Source organism: Myotis daubentonii, chromosome 5, assembly GCF_963259705.1.
Source record: "Myotis daubentonii chromosome 5, mMyoDau2.1, whole genome shotgun sequence".
NCBI lineage: Eukaryota > Metazoa > Chordata > Mammalia > Chiroptera > Vespertilionidae > Myotis > Myotis daubentonii.
The window spans coordinates 39,997,019-40,022,151 of NC_081844.1; the positions used below are offsets into that span (position 1 = coordinate 39,997,019).

Here is a 25,133-nt window from a genome sequence, read left to right on the forward strand (position 1 = left end):
GTCAATGGGATATGTCCTAGCACACCTGCCTTAATTCCAGCCCTCCTCCCCAGCCCCAGTGCCTGGCATCTGACCGGGAAGTTAGAGACGAGCACCACAATGACAGAATATAGGTCAAGAACCAGCCAAACCCTAATCTAGGTTGTTTCATTACCTGCTTAGAGAATAGACTCTCCTTTGATTTAAATAAGAATATCTGATGCTACTTTCCGAATATGTTGTGGTTCACACAAACTACACACACACACACACACACACACACACACACACACGCTCCCGACTTTTAGGAGTTTCTCCCCCACTCTCTCATCCGGAGAAGCGGCCGGTGTGAACATTCTCCATAGGACGGCCGCGCCAGCAGGCCTGCCGCTGAGCATGTTTGGGCTCTGGAGGGAGCTCCTGCCTCACAAAGGATGAAAGCAGCAGCTGGTTGTTCACGTCTTCACTGAAGGCTTTACAACTCTTTCCTTTAAAGTGACAGTTGTGTATCTCCAGGGGCTTAAGAACGTGCCGTTTAAATTCTCAAAGCTTCCTCCACAGCCCTTTCTCCTGGCATTGATTTGCTCACTGGGACTTGCTATTCTGGAGAATATTGGGTATTTTTCTTGTGATTAAAATGGCAGTGTTCCTTCTAAAATAAGTTACTAAGTTATCAAAAGTGTGATTTTCCTCCTACACATGAACTACAAGATTCAGTGAAGAGGAAAGGGAAACTACGGGCCATTTCCCAGTGATACACTACAAGATATTACTGAATTAAATGATATTTTTATATAATTTAAACTCATGCAGTTAGTTTGGCCTTTTTACTTTTTTAGTTTGTTCACCTTATGTCATAGGAATGATGAAAGGGTAATTCTGTTTGTAATATATACCAAGTGCATTTTTTACATAAAATGAACAAAGATAATTAACTTATAAGTGCATTCAAGAAGTTGTACAACAAATTATTCATATTACTACTTCCACAATCCTTGAGTAAGAAAAACAACTGGGTCCGGCTGGCGTGGCTCAGTGGTTGAGCATCAACCTATGAACCAGGAGGTCACGGTTCGATTCCCGGTCAGGGCACATGCCCGGGTTGCAGGCTTGATCCTTAGTGGGGGGCATGCAGGAGGCAGCTAATCAATGATTCTCTCTCATCATTGATGTTTCTATCTCTCTCTCTCCCTTCCTCTCTGAAACCAATAAAAATGTATTTTTAAAAACAAAAGACAATTGGTACTGATTGATGATCCCTGCTTTACAGCTCTCTCCAAGGACTTGCCTTTCCAGGAGGGAAGCTGTCAAAAGTGGCCCATAGATGGAGCTGTGGGCATCAGCTTGAAAGTTAACCTGAGAGGAAGGCAGGCTCTGACCTGGTTCATCCACTTATAAAGACTGTTCTCTACCCTCCTCCCCGAATCCTACTTCTGCTTCTCTCCCAAACCAGCCCTTTTACCAGCGATTCCATAGAAAAATCTAAATGTGGAAGGACTGAGGCTGTGATTCTTCACAGCCTATCATGGCAGTAGTGAGGCCTGGCTCTGCGTGGGCCAGTCTCTTCTGGATGAGTGGCCAATGTGAGTTCTCACTGACTGCCCATCTTTCAGAATGATTGCTGTGCTTCTAGAATACATGGAAAGGCTGGGGTTCTTCTTGTTCTTAAATGCTGGTTTATGCTTGGCTTAGCAACTAACCAGCTAACCAGTTTCATATAGCTTACTCAGCTCAAATGTGGAAAACACCTTATGACTTTGCAGTCACACTATGCCTAATGCGCAGCAGTTTGGCTTTGACTACCCTTTAGGTACAAGACAGACACTTCTGCTACCAGGCCATATAGATTTTTTGTTTGGGGTAAACCTCTTTTGTTAAATCATGCTTTTAAAAAAGAAAGAAAGAAAGAAAGAAAGAAAGAAAGAAAGAAAGAGAGAGGAGAGAGAGAGAGAGAGAGAGAGAGAGAGAGAGAGAGAGAGGAAGAAAGAAAGAGAAAGAAAGAAAGAAAGAAAGAAAGAAAGAAAGAAAGAAAGAAAGAAAGAAAGAAAGAAAGAAAGAAAGAAAGAAAGCTATAGGATTTAAAGGAAAAACAGGGATAGGGATAGCACCGGGTCACTCAAAACTGAGGGAACTTTGGGGCCAGAGACCTCAGGAAAATCAATCAGCACAGTTAAAATCGCCACAGACATTTGCGGTTTGCATCACAAACCTTTAAACCCAGGGATTTGTGTTTTACTTTCTGTAGGTCCTTGGAGACATTCGCTCCTAATACAGAGTAACTTTACCAAAATTAAGAGTATGATCCAGAGAGAGCCTTTCTCATCAATCAATTTCCTCTCCGCAACTCGGCTGCACTGGCAGCTCCCCAGGCAGCTCAGTATAGTGGCAAGTGTAGTGTATCTTGAAGACACTAGACGCCTCCCATTTCACACACTAAAGAGAAATACTTCTGCAGGATTGCCGGCGTTGTTCGCTGTTCCTAGTCTTCATGAATATGTGGTTATGAAGGTCACTTTCACTGTGAGCAACCTCGCCCCTGATCACTTCCACATTCCTGATCACGCTAACATGCGGGAGGAAATCTAGAAACACCAGGGCTTTCACACTGAATTGACACCGCTTCCCTATTTACTAAACACACGCGAGCCAATGTGCACCAAGGAAACACACATCAGAGTCGCAGGCTGTGTCCAAGGGCCCTCCTGCATCTCTAGTCTGAGCCGAGTTACCCGAGAGGGTCGTGCCAACCTCCTGAGGGAGGGGCCTGTGTTCTGACGTCCTCGTTGCACTGTGGCATGTCTGGGTCTACTGGCCGGGGCTCTCCCTTTGGTGAGGAATTAATAACCTTATAGCACAGGACAATGACTAAGTATCTTGAAATGACTGTTAGCTCCAAAACGGAGATACCCCAGTCGGGGAGGGTATAAAATCACCCCTTAGTCTCCATGTCAGTGCTCCTGTTGGTGGGAAACTTAGCCTGGGGTGGCGGGGGTGGGAGGTGGGGGGGGGGGGGCGGGGAGGAGAGTCAAGGTTTTCCTGAAATTGCCTGTCAATGGTGGGGAATGTTGTGGAATATATAGTGGTGCCTCCATAAATATTTTTCCTAACTAGCCTCCAGGGAATTTATTCTAAATTTCTGGTTGGGGAGCAAAGGACTGCAAAAACAAACAAACAAACAACAACAAAACCTAGCAACCCAAGTTTACAATATTTTTTATCAGGCACACTTTATGCTTTTGGAGCACTGGTGGTGGAATTTGGGGGTAGGGAGGCTAAGGGGAGGGGACATGGAGCTAAGTCTCTTTTTAATAGAGCAACTTGGAAAATGAGCAGAGAGTGGGAAGGACCTATCAACCATATGAGGTCTCCACATTAGAAGAATGTTTTCGCCTAGAGAAGTGAGCCACCCTAAAATGCTAACAAGGAGAGGGAGGCAAGATTGCTGCTGCTTTCTAATGGTGCCTTCAAGCAACACATTACCCCTGTTTCCATTTTTTGTAGGCTTACTCCATAAATGTGGTGTCCTTCTAAAACTGCTGTGGAAATTGGGGTGACTTAAGTTATCCCTGATCACTATAATAATTTCAATTTGGCTAAATACATCTTGTTGGCAGGCAGGACCTTAAACAAAATGTCAGCTCTGCCCTCATAATTGAGATAATCCCAAAGGGCAATGGCTGTATGTGTTTGTGTCTGTGTGTGTGTTAAGGAGAAAGAAGAAACCAGGCATCAGAACACAATTTTTCTTTAAAGTTAATCTGGAAAACCTCAGAACGCACAAAAAGTGGCTTCTAAGAGTAAAATTTCTTAGGCCAGTTAGAAAATAATAATTTTTGGACATAAAGCAAGCAGCATGTCCATCCAGGGTCATCTAAACCAACTTCAAATGTGCTTCCTACAGATTAGATCTAAGGCCACCAAATAGCAGTTTGAGAGATGAGACATATTTTAGGCAATCTATGAGAGAAAAGGATCACCTGTTAATAATTGTGACCAGTGTAGTTTAGATGGGTCATATGGAACCACCATATAATCTGGTAATAGAAACTGGAACAAAGTACTGAAATATATATGCATATATGTGATTCGTGTGTGTGTGTGTGTGTGTGCAGGTGCGCACATGATGTATACATTATTCTGATGATTTGTTTTAATTACTTTGAGCAAGTCCTTAGAGTTTCAGTGAGCTCTAACTGAAACCCCTGGGTTGGAATATGTAGAAACTGAAATGAAACAAGAATCTATAGCATTTCAATTAAATCAATGTTTTGAAAATAGCATCTATTCTGTAATTACAGCACTACATTCTAAACAAAGGTATCAAAGAGAGCCTTTAACATGGGTTGAGGAGGAAAAAGCTCATGACCATAATTCACCTTAAATAAAATTAAGAGTATAAAAAGCAGCATTTTGAAATCAGGTTAGAAGAAAATTATCTGGTGTATAAAGCATAAGTGTATTCTAAACTAAAATCTCTTTTTAAAACACCCCTCAATTTCCCACAAATGCAAGAAGGTTATTAATAACTAACATTTGCATAGCTCTTAGAATTTTTGAAGCACCTTAATGTCTATTATTTCACTTTGTAAATGCAACTAACATAACTTTCTACAAAATGGAAGTGCAATAGATATGTAGGTAGGAGGAAAGGTTAAATTTTAGAAACAGATGAATTTGTTCAACAAGTCAAAATATTTAATTCATTTGTTTGAAACAAAATCGTTTGCATTATACACCTCTGATTGTCTTCTTGGGCTGAAAGAGGGCAAACCTAATTTCCATGAATTTGCATCAGCAGTAGCTCACAGTAAAGAAAATAAAATCCCAAGTTTTATTAGAAGAAAAATCTACTAGTAGTATATTCACAAACAGAACTTTCCACCTCTCCCCAGAAACAGGCTCCTTGACTGGCTCTGCGTGAATTCCTCTCAAGCCGGGGAAACAACTGATGGAGGCAACCAAGCTTTGGGCAGAGAAGCTTGTTCAATTCCATCCACCCTATTTCTGTCAGTGGCACCATTCTTAGTGTTAATAGGCTTCAAGGCTTTGGATTTAGCTTTAATTCCTCTTTCCACTCCATCAGCTGCCAAGGCCTACTGATGCTAACTAACCCTGTTCTCTTACATTGAGTCTCCTTTTTCTGGTCTGTAACCTTCACTGAATTCCCTCTGTAACACTATTAAGCTTCTAACAGGTCTCCACCCCCAATTCACTCTAGACACCTCTACCACCCACTCTGATATCCCTACATTTCCCTTTATAAATACTCAGTGGGTCTCCCCTGATTACCAACTTCAGTACAGGCTTTGTACATGGCATCGTGGTCTTCTAAACATGAACCTACCTATCAGCTTTGTTTCTCTACACACACTTCCTGATCCAAGTAATCGATACCACTTGCTTTCCTCCTAGTCAATGCCTATCTTCATGTCTTCAATATTTGTAACCTCTACTTGGGGAAACCCTACTCATCTTCCAGGGTCCGTCCCTAGTGTCCCCTCCATAAATCCTTTTCTCTTAAAAAAAAAATTTTTTTTTTTATTGATTTCAGAGAGAAAGGAAGAGGGAGATAGAAACATCAATCATGAGAGAGAAACACTGATCAGCTGTCTCCTGCACACCTCACATTGGGGATCAAGCCCGCAACCCAGGCATATGTCCTGAATGGGAATCAAACCGTGACCTTCTGGTTCATAGGTCAATGCTCAACCACTGAGCCACACTGGCCAGGCAATGACTCCTTTTCGGACTCCCCTGTAACTCCACGTGGCTTCCCATTCCTCTGAACCATGCCATGTTGCTCACACCTTTCCTATGGCTTTTATATTATGCTATCCTTTCCCCTCTCCAGGGGTAGATGGTGAACCCTTTGAAGGCAGGAACTATATTTTTCTCATTGTTTCATCCCCCGATGGGCTAGCACAGTACCCTGCTCGTTGGACTTACTCAATATCTGTTGAACTGTGAAGAAAATTATATAATTTTTTATAGAAAATAAGTGTGAAGGCAAGTGAAGTCATTTTTGGCTCAAGTTTTTAAAAAAGAAGGCCTCCAGTTCACTCAAAATACTGTTACTCACTCTTAACAAGTAATCAACAGCCAGTAAATTACTCAGCCAGAGAATGTAATTCAAAGCTGTAGCATACATAAGTATGAGTCATGCTGGCAGCTGGGCAGGTCTGTCCTGCTTGTAAGGAAAAGAACATTCATCTGAAAAGACTATGGAGCAGCCACAAAAACGAACAAGTTAACCACAGTGTCAGATGTCACAGCTGGACAAACTGCCCGCAGCAGTGGTTTCCAAGCAGGGCAGGTGGCGCATTTATATGACAGAGGCAAGAGAACACGGCTGAGAAGGCCGACACTCTAAAGCTCCAGAAAGTCAGCAATGTCAAGCCAGTCTCGGATGGGCTCCTTGTAGCATGCTCTCCACAGGGATGAGTATGAAGGAGGGAGTGTGTGAGAGATACGGATGTATGTTTTGTTTTTAACATGCTGCATGTTGCCAGTAAAAGCAGGAAAGTGCTAATGCATATTAAATAATGTACAAAACTTAGGGGTGTTTTCTTTGTTGTTGCCTTTTTTTTTTCCAGAGAAAATTCTTGACTGTCCACATTCTCATTTATTAATAACTCCCTAGAAATTATTCATTACTCTACATTGAATTTTATGTGCTCAAAGAGGAATGAAGCCTGTTTCATTTTTTTAAAAAAGTCTGAGAAAGAATCAAGTTTAAAAAATAATCTGTATTCAGTTTTTTAAAAGTTTCTGGGGGTTACCATGTTTGAGTATTTTGAAGTATAAAAAAAGGTTTCTCACTAGCAGAGAATTTTAAAGAGGGGTTTGCGAGCATCTGCTAAGATGGCCCTGGGTCCTTTTATTTGATTGGACATACATACATAGAGGAATGACAAACAGAAATTTGCAATAATCCTATTTCTAGGAACTGCTCTGGTTGTGCAAGAAAAAAGAACATGGTGAACAATTGGCAAAACATGGGAGAAGGAAGGAAGGAAGGGAGGGAGGGAGGGAGGGAGGGAGGGAGGGAGGGAGGGAGGGAGGGAGGGAGGAAAGGAGAAAAAAGGAGGAAAGAAGAAAAAAGGAGGGATGCACTGTGGAAAGGAAGGAAGGGAGCGAGGGAGGGAGAGACAAAGACAGACAGAAAGGAAGGAAAGTGCAGGAGAGCAAGGAAGACTCGGAGAGCTGGAAGGGTTGCAACCGTTGTGTCTGAAATTATCAAAGGCGAGATGAAGGCTTTGCCATTGTGGAAGATGATGCAGATAAGGCAGTGTGTGACATTTATGTTTTGCAAAAAGCAACAGAGACATCAAAGTTAAATAGCAACTGAAAACATTCAAATGTGCCATATCAATATAAACAGCCAATAAGAGTTAAGTTTCTAATGTCATTTAAGTATAATGCCAGTCCTTAGAGACAGGTATTGTTAGAGCTATTTTAAGAATTATGTAATTGAGGGTTAGAGAGGGTAAATAACTGGTCTAAGATCTCATATCTGTTAATAAAGCCAAGGTTTGAACCCTGGAAGATTTCATCCATCCATTTCATCCATCCATCCACCTATCCATCCATCCTCTCGACAGATATTAACCAACAGAGAACTACCAAGCTCCCAGTTGTCAGTTACTTAAAGTAGCTGGTGAGGAAAACAGACATATTCCTTGCTCTCAAGAGCTTATCTTCTAGTAAGAAAGGTAATCAATAAACAACTAAATAAACCAATATCTAGTTACAAAACTTGATGAATGCTATGAAAGAGATGGCCAGAGAGCAGTCATAGAAAATAAAGCAGGGCATTACCAAGTTGGACAGCGTGGCTAGAGAGGTTCAACTGGGACCTAAAGGATGGGAAGGAGCCGGCCTCAAGAAGGGAAACTCATTCCTGAGGAGGGAAGAGCAGGCGCAAGGAACCGGGAAGAGCTGACACAGCTGGAGCACCGTGGGCAAGGAGTATCGTAGCAGATGAAGTTGGCAAGGCAGGGAAGGGTCCCGGCATGGGGCTGCTGCTGGTTAGGAATGTGGGTTTTATTTCAGGTTCACTGGGAAGGCAAAGAATGGTTTTAGATAAGCTACATTAGTGGGCCCAAACACCACACTGCTTCTGTGTGAGCAAGGGTAGAAATGGAGATACAGGAAGGAGGCTCTTGCAGGAGTCCGAGAGAGATGGGGGCCTGGACTTGGGTGGTGGCGGTGGAGATGAGAGAAGGGCACTCAGACATGATCTGGGACACAGTTTGGTGGCAGCAACGAGAGGTCTTGCAGACAGAATGGATGTGAGGGGTGAAGGAGAGGGAGGCAGGGAGGATAACTCTAATCCTGGGCACTGCTCTGCCTTGTATGTCATCTGATTTTCTTAACAATTTCTTATATAAAAAAGTGAGCTAGATTTATACTGGTGTTTGAAAAGACTATCTTTTATAAATAACTCATGTGCTAAAAATCTCAGCTTCTACACCGAGCTCACCCTTTGACTGTACTGTAACACGCACGGAGGCACACTGCCACACCTTGAGGTGTGTGCTGGGAGGAGAAGGGGCCCTCACACCAAACCACCTTGGGTGGAAGCACAGCTGTACCATCATTCTGCTAGGCGAATACAAAGAAGGCACAACGCTAAGTCTCAGACTTTACAAACACGGGTAAGAACTCTCTTACAGTTTCATTGTGCGAATGAAATAAGATAACTTATAGTAAGTTCAGGCATATCGTGGAAAGTCAATAAGTGTTAGACCGTCCCCTCCTTTCCCCGTTACAGTGATGAGAAGGCCATCAGCAGGCTCTGGGAGAACCTCTATAACAGAGACGAGTGCTGCGACTGAGTGCTGTAATTTACTGGACGCACTCCAGACGAGGGACTGCAGATGCTGTTATGGGTTCTACAGGGTACGTGCAGGGCAGTTCTAGCTCTGTAAGAACTATCCTCACTGTGCTGACTAGAAGGGTTGCCAAACAAAATACAGGACATCCAGTTAAATTTGGATTTAAGATAAATAATAAAAATTTTAAGTATAAGTATGTCTCATATACTATTTGGGATATACTTATACTAAATGTTTCTCATTGCTATCTGAAATTCAATTTTAACTGAGAGACCCCTATTTCCACTTGTGAAATCCGGCAACCCTATAACAAAGCAAATTTCTACTTTGATTAGGAATAAATTGATCCAAGGTTCTCCCTTTATAGTTCCTTAAGATGCTCTAACTCTTGTCCGTAGAAGAGGTTATGCCTCTCACCATCATGGCTCTTCACTTCTACACCTTCTATTTTTTCATATATTTCATTCACCCCCCCTCTCACTCTTCTAATAAACATTAATGTCCAAAGTCTACTGAGTAGCACTATGTCAGGTACAAAATTTTACTTTGTGGTCATAAAGAATGCTGCTGTGTGTGCGCGTGCATGTGTTGTGTTAACCGTTTAAAATGAGGATTAGTTAATAATGCATCATCAGGAATACATTTTGTGAGTTTTCTAGAAGCAGTGAATTAAATATGCATCCACATTAATGGACACGATTTAGATCCTAGAGAGTAGAACCAGTTATTGAATAAACTGAAAGAGAAAAGCTTTGAGTTCATTCAATAATTACCATCTATTGAAAGCTAAGGCTTGGAAATCTTTTATTTTAAATTAAACTACATGAAAAGAATTTGAAAGTTTAGGCCATAATTTTATCGGTCTGTGTGCTCCCTTGGCATACTCACGAGTTTTGGTGCTGAGAGGAAAAAAAATGAATGGACACATAAATATCTAGTTAATTGTATTAGTCTAGAGCAGTGTTACTATTGCTATTGTTCCACAACAAAATAAGGAGCTAGATCCAGAATGAAAAGCAGCACACCAACAAAATTTTGTCATGAGGTTGTCAGTTGAACTAAACAAAGTACTTAGTAGTTGATTTACATCCTGGTGCCAGCTCATTTTCTCACTGTGGACTGGTAACAAAACTCTCACAGACTGATGCCAGTCTGAGGACCAGATTCTGAGCAAGGTTCATGGGGAAGATCCCAGAATTCTCTACGACATACCTTCCATGTCCTAGCAGACATAAATGGAGAGATCTCTCCCTCTGGCCATTTTGCAGACCAAAGATCCTCTTATTTCCTTGAAATAAAGGCACAGATATTTTCTCCATTCTAAGCATCTAACTAAATATCTATCAAACAATAGCTGCCCCGTTTTAGAAAGAAGAGGACGTGTGCTTACTCTTCTTGCCGTAGGTCATTGACGCTGCGGTCCAGGGAGATCATGTCACTTGCCACCATGTTAAATCCAAACTCTTTAATGCTGGCTTGAACTGCATGTTTGAGTTCTGGTCCCAAAACCAATGGCTTGGCATTCTCTCCAGGGCCGCCAACCACTCCATGAGGCTCAGGTTCTTTGGGTTCAAAGTTACCGAGGATCCCGGGGCGTAGCACAGGATCCCGGTAGGTGAATGTCTGAGGCTTAAAAGTGAGATACTGCCTCTGCATTATGTCTCTCTGGTTCTCTCCTCCAGCATGGTGCTCTTGTTCATTTTTGGCCTTGTGTTTTCTTCTAATAGATTCTAAGTCCACTTCTACTCCTTCAACATGAGGCCAGGGTACCACAGGTTTGAATCTGTCATCCCCAGGAACTAGTCCATTGCCTCCTCGGTTAGGCATGGGGTTATTGACATCTCTGTCTTCCTATACAAAAGGGAGGGGGATATACAATGAGTACATGAAGGCAAACCACAGCAGAGTTCATGATACCAATTTTCATGTTTTAAAAATGGCGGAGGCAACAATAAAACGGTTTAAAGCATGAAACCGAAGCAGGACAGTAATCAGGACTTCCCATGAGAAGATACCTTTCGGGGAGTGAAGGGCATGCCAAGAGATAGACTATTTCCCTGCTTTACCATCTTCAAGGAAATGCATGATGGATGCATTGTTTACTTCTCCCCTTCTGAAACTAACTCTACCAAAGACCTCTTAACAAAGCCCAGTGTTGTGGGATAGAGCAGTGAAGTTCTAGGACCTTTGACAATAATAGACACTTAATAGGTCACATCTATAATAATAAAAGTGTAATATGCTAATTAGACCAGGCATCCTTCCAGATCACCTTCCAGACAAAGCCAGGGCTGTGAGGGAAGCCTGGGTCCCAGGTTCCAGAGGGAAGCCGGTGCCGGCAGCCAGGAGAAGGAAGGCCTACGCTTGCACAAATTTCATGCATCGGTCCTCTAGTTGTACAATATGTGGTTTTCCCAGCTGACCAGTGTACAACAAATATAGTTTTGTGTCAGTAATTCAGCCATATGGTGGCAGTGGTATTAGATGCCACTCATCACTAGGCTGGCTTTGTGCCCCTAATGGCAGAGGAACAAGGCGGGCATATGCACCCAGCAGTCCCAATTTGGTATTTCCTACTCAGTGAAACCTCAGCTGAATTGAGAACTATTTTTTTTTTTTAAAAAAAAAAAGCTCTAATAACTATAACCAAGTCAGTTTGGGCTTTTAAATCACACCCAATTCCTTCTTTTTCCCATTCCAGAGGTGACCCAGGGGAAAATAGGCTCTGCATGTAAGGAGACTCGGTAAAGGCTGCCCCCATTTCTGTGTGGACCCCCTGCATCACGAATACTGATCTTCCAGTCAGGGACTCACAGTGCTTTTGCTCCCAGGGTGCAATATATGAAGTTCCTGCTAGACCAGTACTGTTCTCTGCATGAAGCAGTCTTTTCAACCTGAGCATCACCGCAGGGCTTTAAAAAGTACCGGTTTCCCACCCCCAGACTTTATGATTTAATTGTTCTGGGCATCCCGATTTTTAAAAGCTCCCAGGCGATTTCACTGTGCATCCGAGCTTGAGAACCTCTAGCTTAAAGGGAGAGCCGCTAGCTATAATTAGACCAGGGGAGTTATTGAGTATGCATAGCTGGGCAAGAGGCAAGGTGAATTGATAATGTGAATTTAGAACAACTGCAAAACAGGCTAACTGGTTTAGCACCTCACTCCACACTAAGATTGTGATCCTTTAATAGGTTCAAAATAGAATAGGTACCATCTGACCAAATGTCTCTACAGTGTTAGAGTTATCTTAAAATAGAGGCGAAAGCTTTGCTTTAACAGGTACAGAATTAAGGCTGTAGGTAGGATGCTGACAGGTAGGTTGTTATGTACTGGTAGTTTATTTAGGGACAAAGATCTCCTTTCAGAGTCAGTTACTTCAAATGTGAATTTAGTTGATGTTGATGTTTTGGTAAGGACTAGCTAAGAACTGATTTTAGAGTTCAGTGATGAATTTTTTAAGAATATATTTTTATTGATTTCAGAGAGGGACAGGGAGAGAAAGAAATATCAATGATGAGAGAGAATCATTGATCGGCTGCCTCCTGCACGACCCCCACTGGGGATTGAGCCCACAACCCAGGCATGTGCGCTTGACCGGAATTGAACCTGGGACCCTTCAGTCCCCAGGCTGACGCTCTATCCACTGAGCCAAAACAGCTAGGGCCAGTAATGAATTTTAAAAATTTATCTATTTGTTTAGTTAATATAACATATGATACAAAATCCAAAGGATTCAAAAGGGCAAATTGCAAAAAGCAAGTTTTCCTGCCTTCCCTTCTGTAGAGGCCATCATAACCAGCAGTTTCTATAAAATTTTCTAGAGATGTTATATGCATGTATAAACATACATGTGTATATATAGCGAGAGAATTTTTTTGCACATGGGACATAGATTTCAATTGATTTATTAATTAAAAGGGAAATCCATAGATGTTATAACTGGTTGAAAGGTAAATTCAAGGAACAGACAAATATATAAACATCAAGAATACAGCAAAAAAGGAGCACTCATAATCACTTCCAGTTTGGCACTGTGAGATTGGAATAGATTTTTGGTCAATTAAAATCTTAAAATTAAAAAAAAAAAGAGTACTGCAAAGAATTTACAAGTAGATGCAAAACGGGTAAAATTGGTAACTATCCAGAGGGCAATAACCAATTGCATTCCACAGTACACAATTTCCTTTTCAATGAACAAGAACCTTTTGCATTACTTTCAGTTTTCTATCACTTACAGGATTGTAAAAGAGCTCAACGATAATAAAAGGGCGAGGTAACCTTAGAAAGCTGAGTCAGATAGTATTCTCAGTAATCTTCTTGGTACATTTCAAAGTTGTTTCACAAATTTCCTCTGATAACACAAAACTGAACATAAAAAATGCAACACTCAGCCTGATTCTATAAATATGATGCCTTTCTTTAGGCATGTGTTATAAGCAGATAAGGCTTCTGGATCAGGCCTTTCTGATCAGCACTCCCTCCAGGAGGGACTTAGCTGGAGCCTGACCTGTGAGCCCTAATAAGGATCAGAGGTGAAGAGGTAGGAGGCAGTGCTGCCAGAAATCTTATATTCATGAAGTCCTGAGGGTTCTTTTGAGAATTAACTCTTACTAACGAGAGGAAGCCAAACCTCACTGTATTAGAGATGCAGGCACTGAAGCTGAGATGTGATTGTGATGTTGGAAAAAGTGTCCAGTTCTCCAATTCATCTCCTGGCTCTTTCCAAAATTATACTCACTTATGGCGGTGTTGTAAACAAATTAAAATAGAGAAATCATTATAAAACTCTAAGATATTGGACCCAAAAAAGGAGAAACACATTCTCCCCCTTTTCAATTTTTTACATGAAGGCTGCAGTAAATCAGTAACTGGGGAGGTAAAAAATGAGGGGAAGGAAATGCCAAAAAATATTAAAAAGTAGATTAAACAGGTCATCGGATATCAATATCCATAACCATAGCATCCACTATGTTGCCTGATATCCTATTAGGGAAAAATTACATATTGGAAGAATGTGGAATATGATGGTACATAAAATCAAGATAGCCAAATTATGAAACACACTAGAGGCCCAATGCACGAAATTCGTGCAAGGGCCTTGGCCCCGGCCCCAGCCTGCCACCGTGGTCTGGGGCCTCTGCCACCTCTGCAGCTTTGTCCGGAAGGAAGGACGTCTGTAAGGACATCTGGTCTAATTAGCATATTACACTTTTATTATTATAGATAGTATAGTGTATGTTGGCCTATGTCTACATAAAAATTGCAAATTTAAATATTTCTCAAATTCAGCTACCTCAACAAGGGAATACTTAATGTACTCAAACTTCATGTTCATCTTCCTCCAAAAACTATTTTGATCTTTTCTTAACATAAGGGTTCTTTGTCTAAATTTTAACTATTGGTGCTCTCTACAGTTCTGTTAAAAGTCTATCTGTCATTCCACCTTCATTCTGCATTATATTGCTTCTAAGCTAGACAACCAGATTTATACTGATCATTCCTACTTCCATTTCTTTAGCCCACACCACACTTCTGATCTTTGGACCTTACTGTCAATTGCTTCCTGATCATTTCTACTTATATCAATCTGGTACCTCAATTTAAGAAACCCCAAACTGAACTTAACATTGACCCCACATCATAAACCTATTTCAATTACTGTCTTTCCTACTTTGGGGACTGGAACCACCATCCACTCAACTGATCAAGTACACATCTGCATTTCATCCTCACTTCCTACTGACATCCAATCACTCATGAATTCCTCCCAATCCTATCACCTGTATAGCTCCTGCATCTGCCCACTTCTCTCCTCTACCCTTACCTCTTAACAGGATTACCACAACAGCAATAATACTGACAATTACAAACACTATAGTTTAAGTGCTTCACATATATAACTTAATCCCAAGAGTTAGTTTCTATAATTACCATCCCTATTTTACAGACAGAAAAATCTGACAGAGAAGTTACATAATGTCAGAATCAGTACATGGGAGGCGGGGGGGTGGGGGTTGGGGTGGGGGTGTTTGTCAAAATTTGAATCTAGGCCTTATGTCTCAAGAGCTCATGCTCTTAACCACTATGCTTTGGTGCTTCTCATTCCAACACAGGCACTCACAGTGACGTCCAAAATACTTCTCTTCTTACAACATTCCACCACTGGCCCACTTCCCCAGGAGAATTCATCCTGCTTAACACATTGCAGGTGGATCACGAGCACTCTCGTGTTTTCATATTACACAGTGTTTTACCTAAATGTTAAAGGCATGCCTTAAAATTAAATACCCATTGCATTTTGAAGTTACTGATTACATGTTCTTACAAGCTAATATCTTTTTAAAGTATGATACTTTGTAAAATGTTTTTTGTACTCGTTCAATAGAAACTTATCTGGCCACTGGGTAAAGCTAGCGATAAAACTACTGGTGCGCAATGTGTTAACAAGGTTGAAAGGCTGTTCAGGTTCCCACCTGCATTTATTTCCCCACCATACCTATCAGAGCAGAGATTGGTTAATGTTATCAGTAAAAGGCCAAGTGGTAAACATTTTAGGCTTTGCAGACCGTAGCATCTCTGGTGCAATTATTTAAATATAAGTCTGCCATTTTAGTGCAAAAGCAGCCACAGACAATAGGTAAATGAATGAATGTGGCTATATTCCAATAACACTTTATTTACAAAGACAGGCGGTGAGGGAAGATTTGGCTCCTGACCCCTGCACTAGACTATAAATTCTATGAAAGGGTGTGATCATGCTTGTCACCATTGCATTCCCAATGCTTATCCTGGCATGTAAACCCTCAGTAAATATTTACTGAATAAATAAATGAATATGAATCCTAAAAATTCTTCTTTGGTTTGAGAGAGATTCTGAGAAGAAAAAGGAAAGAGATAATGGAGAATATGAAATGGGAAAGGGGAGCTTAGATAAGCTTTCTGGCAATACTTTATGGATTCAGCAAGAGAATGGGACATAACTTTATATTCTCTGCACAGTATTGTACTCTTAATAATGCTATGTAATATTCAGCAGAAAAAATGAATTTGCTCACTTCTCAAAGCCTGTATGTTATTAAATCTGAAGGGAAACCAAATATGAGCCTTGTCTGTCTAGTCCCAAGTCAATTAAGAATAATCATGTCAAATCTTAATGTTATATGATTCAAAGAATGGCTATGAAGCAGTATAATCACTCAACTCCCCTGAGAAGGAAAACTACTTATTCCTTTCTGAGAGAGAATGAAAATTAGCAGATGCCTTTGTGACTCACTGGCACTGTGATACCTTCATAAGCTCCAGCTGATTTACAGTCAAAGTCAATGAATCACTGGTGACTAGAAATGGAAAAGAGAATCGGTAGATAATCTTCTAAGATCAGTATGTTCATAAAGGTGGAAATGCACTAAAAAATAAAGTCATGTATCACCAGATGGAAATATGGGATTGTCAGAAATCAGGTCAGACTACTCACTTTACACCTTACAATTTACAAAGTTCCTCCCTTACCCCTACTAGTATATATCTTTGTTAGGTGTGATATTTGTCCAAGATGGTCATGCCTTTATAGAAATGATATGAATATGAAGGGATTTAGAAAAATGGTCTTTAGAGCAAATGAAAGAAATTTAGACTTGTTTGGATTTGAAATTGTAGGTAAACCCTGGAAAACGAAGCTCTTCATGATAAGCTTCTGCAGCCACATGATCTCTCGAGAAATTACAATTTAGCTTTAGGAAGTGGCCACTGCTAACAAGATGTACACTATTTGGTTATCATTCTGCATGAGCCACAGAACTTGAAAACATAATAAGTCAAATTTAATTTTCTGATTTAAAAACCCTCTTGATTAAAAAACACCTTTATTTAGTAAACATCACATCCACATCCTTTCTCTAGCTGCACTTACTCACCTTAAAGGAACAGAAGAAACAGGGGCAAAGAGAGCAGAGAGGGAGGTGGTAAAAACAAAGAAGTAACTGGGGTTTGGAAGAAACAGGGTGAACGAGCAGGCTGGGCCTTCCCAGACTCTTACAACGTGTGGCAGGATGTGGGTGGGAGTATGGGGTGCTCCAGGCCCAGCACCTTTGTTTCTCTCTGGTTATCTAGAGCTGGATTCTAAGTTAGTTTGTCCCCTGCCGACTTTATGCTAAAGCGAGTCTGAAGACCATCCAGTCTTGCTCCTTTCAGAGGACTGAGAGTCCACTGCATTGGGAGTCAGTGGCCCTACTGTGCATGGCAAGAGGGGCAAGGGACAAGTACTTTGTCTTTACTTAATCAGGGTTTCAAATGGATCAACCCAGGGTTAAACAGCGGCCTTACCAGTCCTTAAATTGTTAGGATGTCCTCCCTTATGGAAAAGGACCCTATTTCAAGTACACTTGAAGACCTGTAAACTAGGAAGAGATTTAAGGCCAATCAATGGTCATGTCTCTGTTGGCAACTAGGGCAGAACCGAAAATAAAGAAGGGTGTGTGGCTTATCAGTAGGGAAAAACGATTGCATTCTCATAGAAGAATTATCTCCTGAAAGAAACAGACTCAGGAGAAATTCCTATTCTTTTCTCCCCTAAATACCAGGCCAGGTTATAAGTCAAAAGGTAACAGAATGGAGAAAACAGCATGGTTGCCTTCACAGTAATTGCTCCACCAAAAGAAATCAGGTCAGCAACTCTAGTGCTATATATTAGACTTTCGCGGGGTAACCGCTGGTTCAAGGCTAAGTATTACACAGTAAGTCAGTCCGACCCAGAGCTACCCTAGGAACTGAATCACTGAGACTCTGGACTGTGGAGAGCTGCTATTACATAACAGCTAATGATTACTCCTTTTTCTCTCTCTCTCAAAATTTATGATATACTATGGCAACCACAATTACAATTGGGTAAGTTAGGGCTGCAGTTCTAACCTGCTACTGGAAAGGTTTTACCAGGTTCATAAAAGGGCACTTTGAGTCAATTAAATACTACCCCTCCTTAACCAAATAAGCAAAATGTAAAATACAGGATACAATATAGATCTATCCTATACTATTGTGAATAAATGGAAATTAATGTGTCTTCCTAAAAAGTTGGCTGTATTATATTTTTGAACATTTAATCAGTCATCTTAATAAGAGGGAGATTTCCATTATAAAGGAGTCTCCCAATAAATTTCATAGTTATGCAATTAGTGAGTCAGCATTTGCGGATTTGGATTTTCATTTGGTATTCTTTTTTAAAAAATATGTTTTTTTAATTGATTTCAGAGAGGAAGGGAGAGGGAGAGAGAAATAGAAACATCAATGATGACAGAGAGTTATTGATCAGCTGCCTCCAGCATGCTTCACACTGGGGATTGATCTTGCAACTCGGGCATATGTCCTGACTGGGAATTGAACCATGACCTCCTGGTTCGTGGGTGGACACTCAACCACTGAGCCACACCGGCTCAGCTCATTCAGCATTCTTAAGGCAGCATCCATCTCCACTGACACAATAATTTTCTGAAGATCTCTGTGCATCCTGTAGAATGATCATGGTCAACTACAGAATACCTAAATATGGCAAAATTTAGAAGAAACTGGGCTCTTTTTTCCCAGTTTAAATACAAATTCTTACCCATCATCAGAATGAGACAAGATGAGTCTGTAATTTTCTTGAATAAAATAAGGAGAAAATTAAAATTATTGAAAGTATTATATTTTCAGTAGAAAAACACCAGCTATCTGGGGGGTAATCAACTATTTGAGTTATTGAAAATAACCTCCTGAATGTTACCTTAAATTATTCAGTAGAAAAACACCAGCTATTTGGGGGGCAATCAACTATTTGAGTTATTGAAAATAACCTCCTGAATGTTACCTTAAATTATTAATATTTTCTGATGCCTGGAATGAGCTCTTAGTTTATTCTTTCCCAAGCCCCATCTCCCACAGTTAGTAAAAGACAGATTATAATACCTCTTAAAATATATAAAATATATTTAACATGTATATTTTAAAATATATCATAAAAGGATACAGTGGGTAGATTTTAACTCTCTGTTTGGGAGCTAAGTAATGACTGACTTTTACAAAGAAAGCTCCTGAGTGATATTTTCATTCTTAAAAAACAGTAGCACAGAATATTTTAATAAAATTGTCAATATTTCATAATAAATACTCTACCCCATTATTCCCACAAAATGTCTAAAAATAAGAAAGGTAGTGGGGAATGAAGGAGCAGAAAAACATGAAAGCAGAGCAATAATAGAAAAATTATAAAATAAAATCTGTTAAGGTTTTTAAACACATGAATAATTTATGTATGCAGATATATTATGTATGCACATGGAGAGAGAAAATATACACTTTAAAACCAAATAGCTTAGTAGGATGAGAAATAAGAATAAGACCCTTCAACAGAACATCACACCATTTCATCAGGTGGAGAAAGGAGGAACTACTTAAAAGCTGAATTGATTGAAATGAGGTCCCATCTGCTCCTCTTCTGCCCACACATAATGTTGTGGAACTTTCTTTCATCTTGTGCCAACCAACTCTACTTTCTTCCTAGAAGATCTAAAAATCTCCTTTCAGCCTGGCCGGCATGCCTCAGCACTTGAGCGTCAACCTGTGAACCAGGAGGTCATGGTTTGATTCCCAATCAGGGCACATGCCAGGTTTTCGGGTTTGCAGACTCCATCCTCACTGGGGTGGAGGGTGGGGAAGGGGGCGTGTAGGAGGCAGCCAATCAATGATTCTCTTTTATCATTGATGTTTCTGTCTCTTTTTCTCTCTTCTCTGAAATCAATAAAAACTATGTGTATATATATATATATATATATATATATATATATATATATATATATATTTAATAAAAATATATTTTAAAAAATCTTTCATTCTCTTTTCTAGATCAACTGTAAATATTTTAAGAGAGCAATCCCAGCATCAACACTATTAACACTTTTTTTTAAAACAAGGAAAGTGCTTATGTAGTCCTATCCTTTGAATCTTGTTTCTAATCACAATGAATTTCATAATGTAATACCAGCCAAAGCCAAACCATGTAATTCTAATTCTGCTTCACATCTAGCAACACAGTGAAAGCACCTAATGATTTCCAAAGCTTCCTGAAAACTTTATCAGAAATTATATCACCAACAGAATCATCAATAATTTTTATGATAGTAAGGAAAATCATTTTGCTGAGTGAGAGCAGAATGAGGTCAAATGTGGTATTTGTGATTGGAGTGAATGTTTGTAATACCCCTTTCAAAGCTGAAAAAGCAATGTCCTATTATCCCTTGAGGGGAGAAATTCTAGGATGAATACATCACTCCCACATGAAATGTTACTACTTTTTGCAGCTGGAAATGCATAAAACAGCTTTTCCTCTAGTGCTTCCTTGCTCTGCCCTGGAGCTTGGCTTTTGTAACAGCTCATAAAAAAGTATTGTGACGTGAGCCTTTGGAACACGTACATTTTGATCGAGATAAGAATCTTCTCTTGCAAATCTAAAAAGAAAAAAAAAAATCACCTCAAAAATAAATTCCTCAAAGTTTTCAGGGCAGATATGTCAATTTAAAGTGTGGAGCAACATTTTACTACCATGTCATGACTAGAAACCCATTTTAGGAGAGTGTGACAAGGAAACATAACTATGTGAGACAGAAAAAACACATTCAGAGTATGTCATGGTTATTTATGTAATAAACCTGACATTTTACTGTTGGGCTATCAACAGGCCTGATCTCAGGAGTGAATGCTCAGTCAGCGATACCCTAGTTTGTCATGAGTGTTATTTGGCATTCGGGTTAGTATTTATCTGCATCATTAAAAAATAAAAGAACTATCCTTTCAGTTATCCAAATATTTATTACAGGCCTAATATCTGCCAGGCACTCTCCTGCCTTTGAGGGAGTGGGGGTAGGGATGCTTGAGAAGGCGGTAAGTGACATGATCTATGTTTCAAAAACAGCAGACACTCCCCAGCAGGTAGATGGTGGGAACAGTTGGTAGGTAAGGGCATGGGCGCAAGGAGGTTTGGCTGCCATTCAGGATGGAGGCAAAGGCCCAAAAGCATAAAAGAACATGGGATCTTCAGTAAACTCCGAAGGGTTTGATGTAACAAGTACAGGGGACATATGGGATGGTGGCAGGAGATGAGACTGGAGATACTGGCAGCGCCTCTTAGGAAATGCCAGGAGGTTCAGACTTTATCCTTTTACAAATGCAACATGAGAGGGGAGCGTGCCAGATCAGGGCTGAATGCTGGAAAGAGTGTTCTGATGGAGCAAATGAATGGGAAGAGGAGCCGAGATGTTTTCAGACAGAGAAGAAAAATATTTAGAAATAGAACACTGGGAAAAGCAATGTGGGAGAGACTTTCAAGAAAGGAGTGGTCAACCAGGCTAAGAACTGCAGACAGGCTGTTAAACTGATGAGAACTCCCAGGCCCGAAGGCACAGGCAAGGGATGTATTCTAGTTTCAGCTCTGCAGCACGGCTCACTCATCAGCTTTGTGATGCACAACGCTGGGGGAGGCCCCAGGAGCTGGGTAAGAGATCAGGCTCCCAATGATCTCCTACCCAGCTGCAGAGGGAAATACCCTACTATTTTCTATCATCTAGAGTGCTAGAGGCACTTCTGAGACCCTCTTGTTCTGCCCTAGACATTTGAAAGGAATGTCTAAATGATGGATTGACAACATGTGTTGAGTGCCTTCTCTGTACCAGGTACAGGGGTACAGGGATGAGCAAAGGCATCCCTGCTCTGTCCTGTGGGGGAGACATATAACCAAATAATCATACAAATACGGTGCTGAAAAAGCCTTTCATGGGGGCTGATCTAATCTGGGAAGTCAGGGGTGGCTTCCTTGAGAATGACGAATTACTGAGCAGGAGCTGAAGGATGAGGGGAAGGTAACTAGGTAAGGAGAGGAGGGAACAGTAGTCCAGGTAGAGAACATTTTGTGCAAAGTCCCTACAGCAAGAAGGCCTATGGTATGACTTCACTTCTATGTGGAATATAAAACAGAAAAGGAACAAATGAACTAACAAAACAAAACAAAAACAAACTCATAGACTCAGACAACAGAATGTTGGTTACCAGAGGGGGTGGGGGATGGGAGAGAGCAAACTGGATAAAGGGGAGTCACATATACGGTAATGGAAGGAAACTAGACTTTGGGTTGTAAACAGGCAATACAGAGACATCGAATTATAAAGTTGTATGTCTGAAATTTATATAATATTATTACCAATGTTACCACAATAAACTTAAAAGAAATAAAGGTCTTGCTAAACAACAACAAAAAAGGCCTAAAGTAGGTAAGAAGGGCTGGAGTACAGTCAGGGGGACCTGGTGAAGGTGAGGCTGAGGACAGGTAGCGGCCACACCAAGCAGGGTCTGGTGTCAGGGGTAACGAGTGTGGTCTTGATACAAGAGCAATGGAAAACCAGTTCACAGTTTTAATGCTATTGGAGGGGACAGCAGCATTTTGAAAAGAGCCTGAAGGAGGCCTGAGTGGATGAAGGCTAATTAGGAAATGAATCAATTTAATGAGGGCGTGGATATGTCTGGCGAAGGAGACGGAGGTGTCAGGGGTGGCTTTGAGGTTTCCAATTTGTACATCTGGAAAGAGGAAACACTGGAAAAGGCCGACATTGAAGATGCTGAGTCTGAAACATTCAAGAGACGACGGGAACGTATATTATGTACCTCAATGAAGTGGTCTGGACTGGAGACTGGAGATCTGGCAGACATCTTTATGCAGCTGGTAACTGACATACAATGGAATACAACTCAGCCCTAAGCCAGGATGAAATACTGCCATGTGTGACAGCCTGGGTGGATCTTGAGAATATCATGCTAATCAAAATGAGTCAGACAGAAAAAGTCAAGAACCATATCATTTTACTCATATGTGATATATAAAACTGAAGGAAACAAACAAGACAAACAAACAAAAGCTCACAGACACAAACAACGGTATGGTGGTTACCAGAGGAAAGGGGGTGGGAGAGGTAAAAGAGGAAAAAGGGGGCCAAATATATGGTGACAAATGCAGACTTGACTTGGGGTGGTGAATACACAATGTAAGACACAGATGATGCATTATAGAATTGTACACGAGATACATGCACTTTTATTAACCAACGTCACCCCGATAAGTTTAACAAAATTAAAAAACAAAAAACCAAAAAACACAGGCATTCTCAGTCCTGCCTCTAGAGTTTGGCTCATGCTATCGACCTTGGCCTCCGGCAATGCCCTGGTTTCCTCCGCCTCGTTCTTTGTAGGTTCAGTTCCAATTCCATTTATAACGACTCAGCCCCTGCCATCTGTCCTAGTTCCAGGGATATTTTTCTCTTATGAATTTCTGCTCCTTAATACTTTTATAATCCTCTAACTATTCTATGTGTTAGTTTTTCCTTCCTCAACCAGACTGAAAGCTCTAGTCGAAGAGAGTTTTATATAGTTATGTATAACTTCTTTTCTCCTAAATCCTCTGACATTTTGATTTCCCTTATTCCTACACCCATGTACAAAAATAATCATACCTATTCAACAGGAAACATGATGTCTCTTGGGATCCATATTTCTAAAGGAGAATGTAGTTTATGTTTTATTTTTTTTAAATGGGTCTTGGAGGGGAGACAACAAAAAGGTTGATTTAAAAAAAAAAATAACTGGACATTGTTAAGTATGTTACATGTTCCAGTCCTCACAACAATCCTATGATAGACTCTGTAATTTTATTTTCACATTTTATAGTAGAGGAAGTCAAAGATTAGAGAGATGAAATAGCATGTCCAATGTTACCTAATTAGTAAATGCCTGATCTAGGACTTGAACCCCGGTCTGTGTGGCTCCTAACCCTGAGCATTTAGCCACAATGCTAACCACCTGACTTAAAACTGCTTAATGATCACTTTTCCTTTTAGAAATTAAAAAAATTTAATTTGAGGGGCTTAAAAATGTCCAATTAATATACACTTTAATGGCTCTTTATTCCACTTTCAATCACATTATAAAGTCTGTCTTTGGCAACACTTGCACATAAGAAACAGCCAGTTCTGACACTCTACACAATGAGATATGCCTGGTCAAGGTTTTGTTTTGTTTTTGCTCCTTCAGCGTATTAGGTGATGATTTCCCTTGACAGCATGCGCAACAGGAGGAAAGGCATTTTGAACAAAGAATTAAATCAGTCTCCCTTATAGGTAAGCACTAATGTGTTGTTGTTTTTTTCCTTCTGAGCTGTTTATACCCCCACTAAAGGATATGCCTGCCTTTTGGGGATCAACAGTATTATTGGGGCCATGGAACAAAATCAAATTGTTCACGATCAAGATCATGATTATGGCTTCATTGAAATTCTACTCTAACCAAAAATTTATCAAATAATGGCTCCATGAGACAACAGAAAATAATTACATCATCAGAGAGAAACTTAGACATTTCTCAGACATGCAGCCCACATAGAAGACCAGAGCTCCATTTTTCTCCTTTCATGGGTAAGATGTCACATTTAAGGAAGTGGTGGTGGTTGTTGGGGGGGGGGGGGGGGGGGCGAGGGACTCCTAATTTAGTCTCTGATTTTTCATGCAGTAAAGGGATTATACTTATATGAGAATATTAAAAATACGATGCAGTTGTACCTCAGGTTCAGGTTTGATACCCAGTCCCAGTTGGGGCGTGTGCAGGAGGCAACCAGTCAATGCGTCTCTCTCACATTGATGTTTCTCTCTCTCCCCCCCTTCCCTTTCACTCTCTCTAAAAATCAATGGAAAAAATATCCTTGGGTGAGGATTAAACAAAAATGATACAGTTAACTTAAAATTAGCTTTCCATTTCTTTCCAGTTCCATTTCTTTTTAAAAAATTTTTTTATTTTTTTATTACAGTTTGCGTTCAACACTATTTTCTATTAGTTTAAGATATATAGCACAGCACACAGATCGTCATATAGGTTCAAAGTGTTCCCTCCAATAATGAACACCTGGCACCATAGTTACTACAATATTGTTAACGATAGTCCCTTATATTCACATGCCTATTTAGTTCTCACCAGAGGATATTTCCATGGAGAGGAGAGGGGAGGAAGAAGGAGAGAGAGAGAGAGATGTGGGAGAGAAACATCAATTGGTTGCTTCCTGTATGCATCCTGACTGGGGATAGACCCCACAATCCAGGTACGTGCCTTGCCCAGGAATCAAACCCAATAATTTGATGACCCAACAATTCCATTTCTGGGTATGTATTTGAAGAAATTCAAAACACTAATTCAAAAGAATATATGCACCCCATGTTTACTGCAGCATTATTTACAATAGCCAAGATATGGAAGCAA

General features: G+C 40.5%; 1 protein-coding gene across 3 annotated transcripts in view; it reads right to left on the reverse strand.

Moving 5' to 3' along the window:
* Positions 1 to 25,133, reverse strand: part of GALNT7 (polypeptide N-acetylgalactosaminyltransferase 7) — a 134,011-nt gene that overhangs the window by 54,017 nt on the left and 54,861 nt on the right. For all 3 annotated transcript variants that reach the window (XM_059697635.1, XM_059697637.1, XM_059697636.1), the window contains exon 2: positions 10,207 to 10,667. In XM_059697635.1, the coding sequence (XP_059553618.1) occupies positions 10,207 to 10,667 (461 nt within the window). The remainder of the gene's footprint in view (positions 1 to 10,206; positions 10,668 to 25,133) is intronic.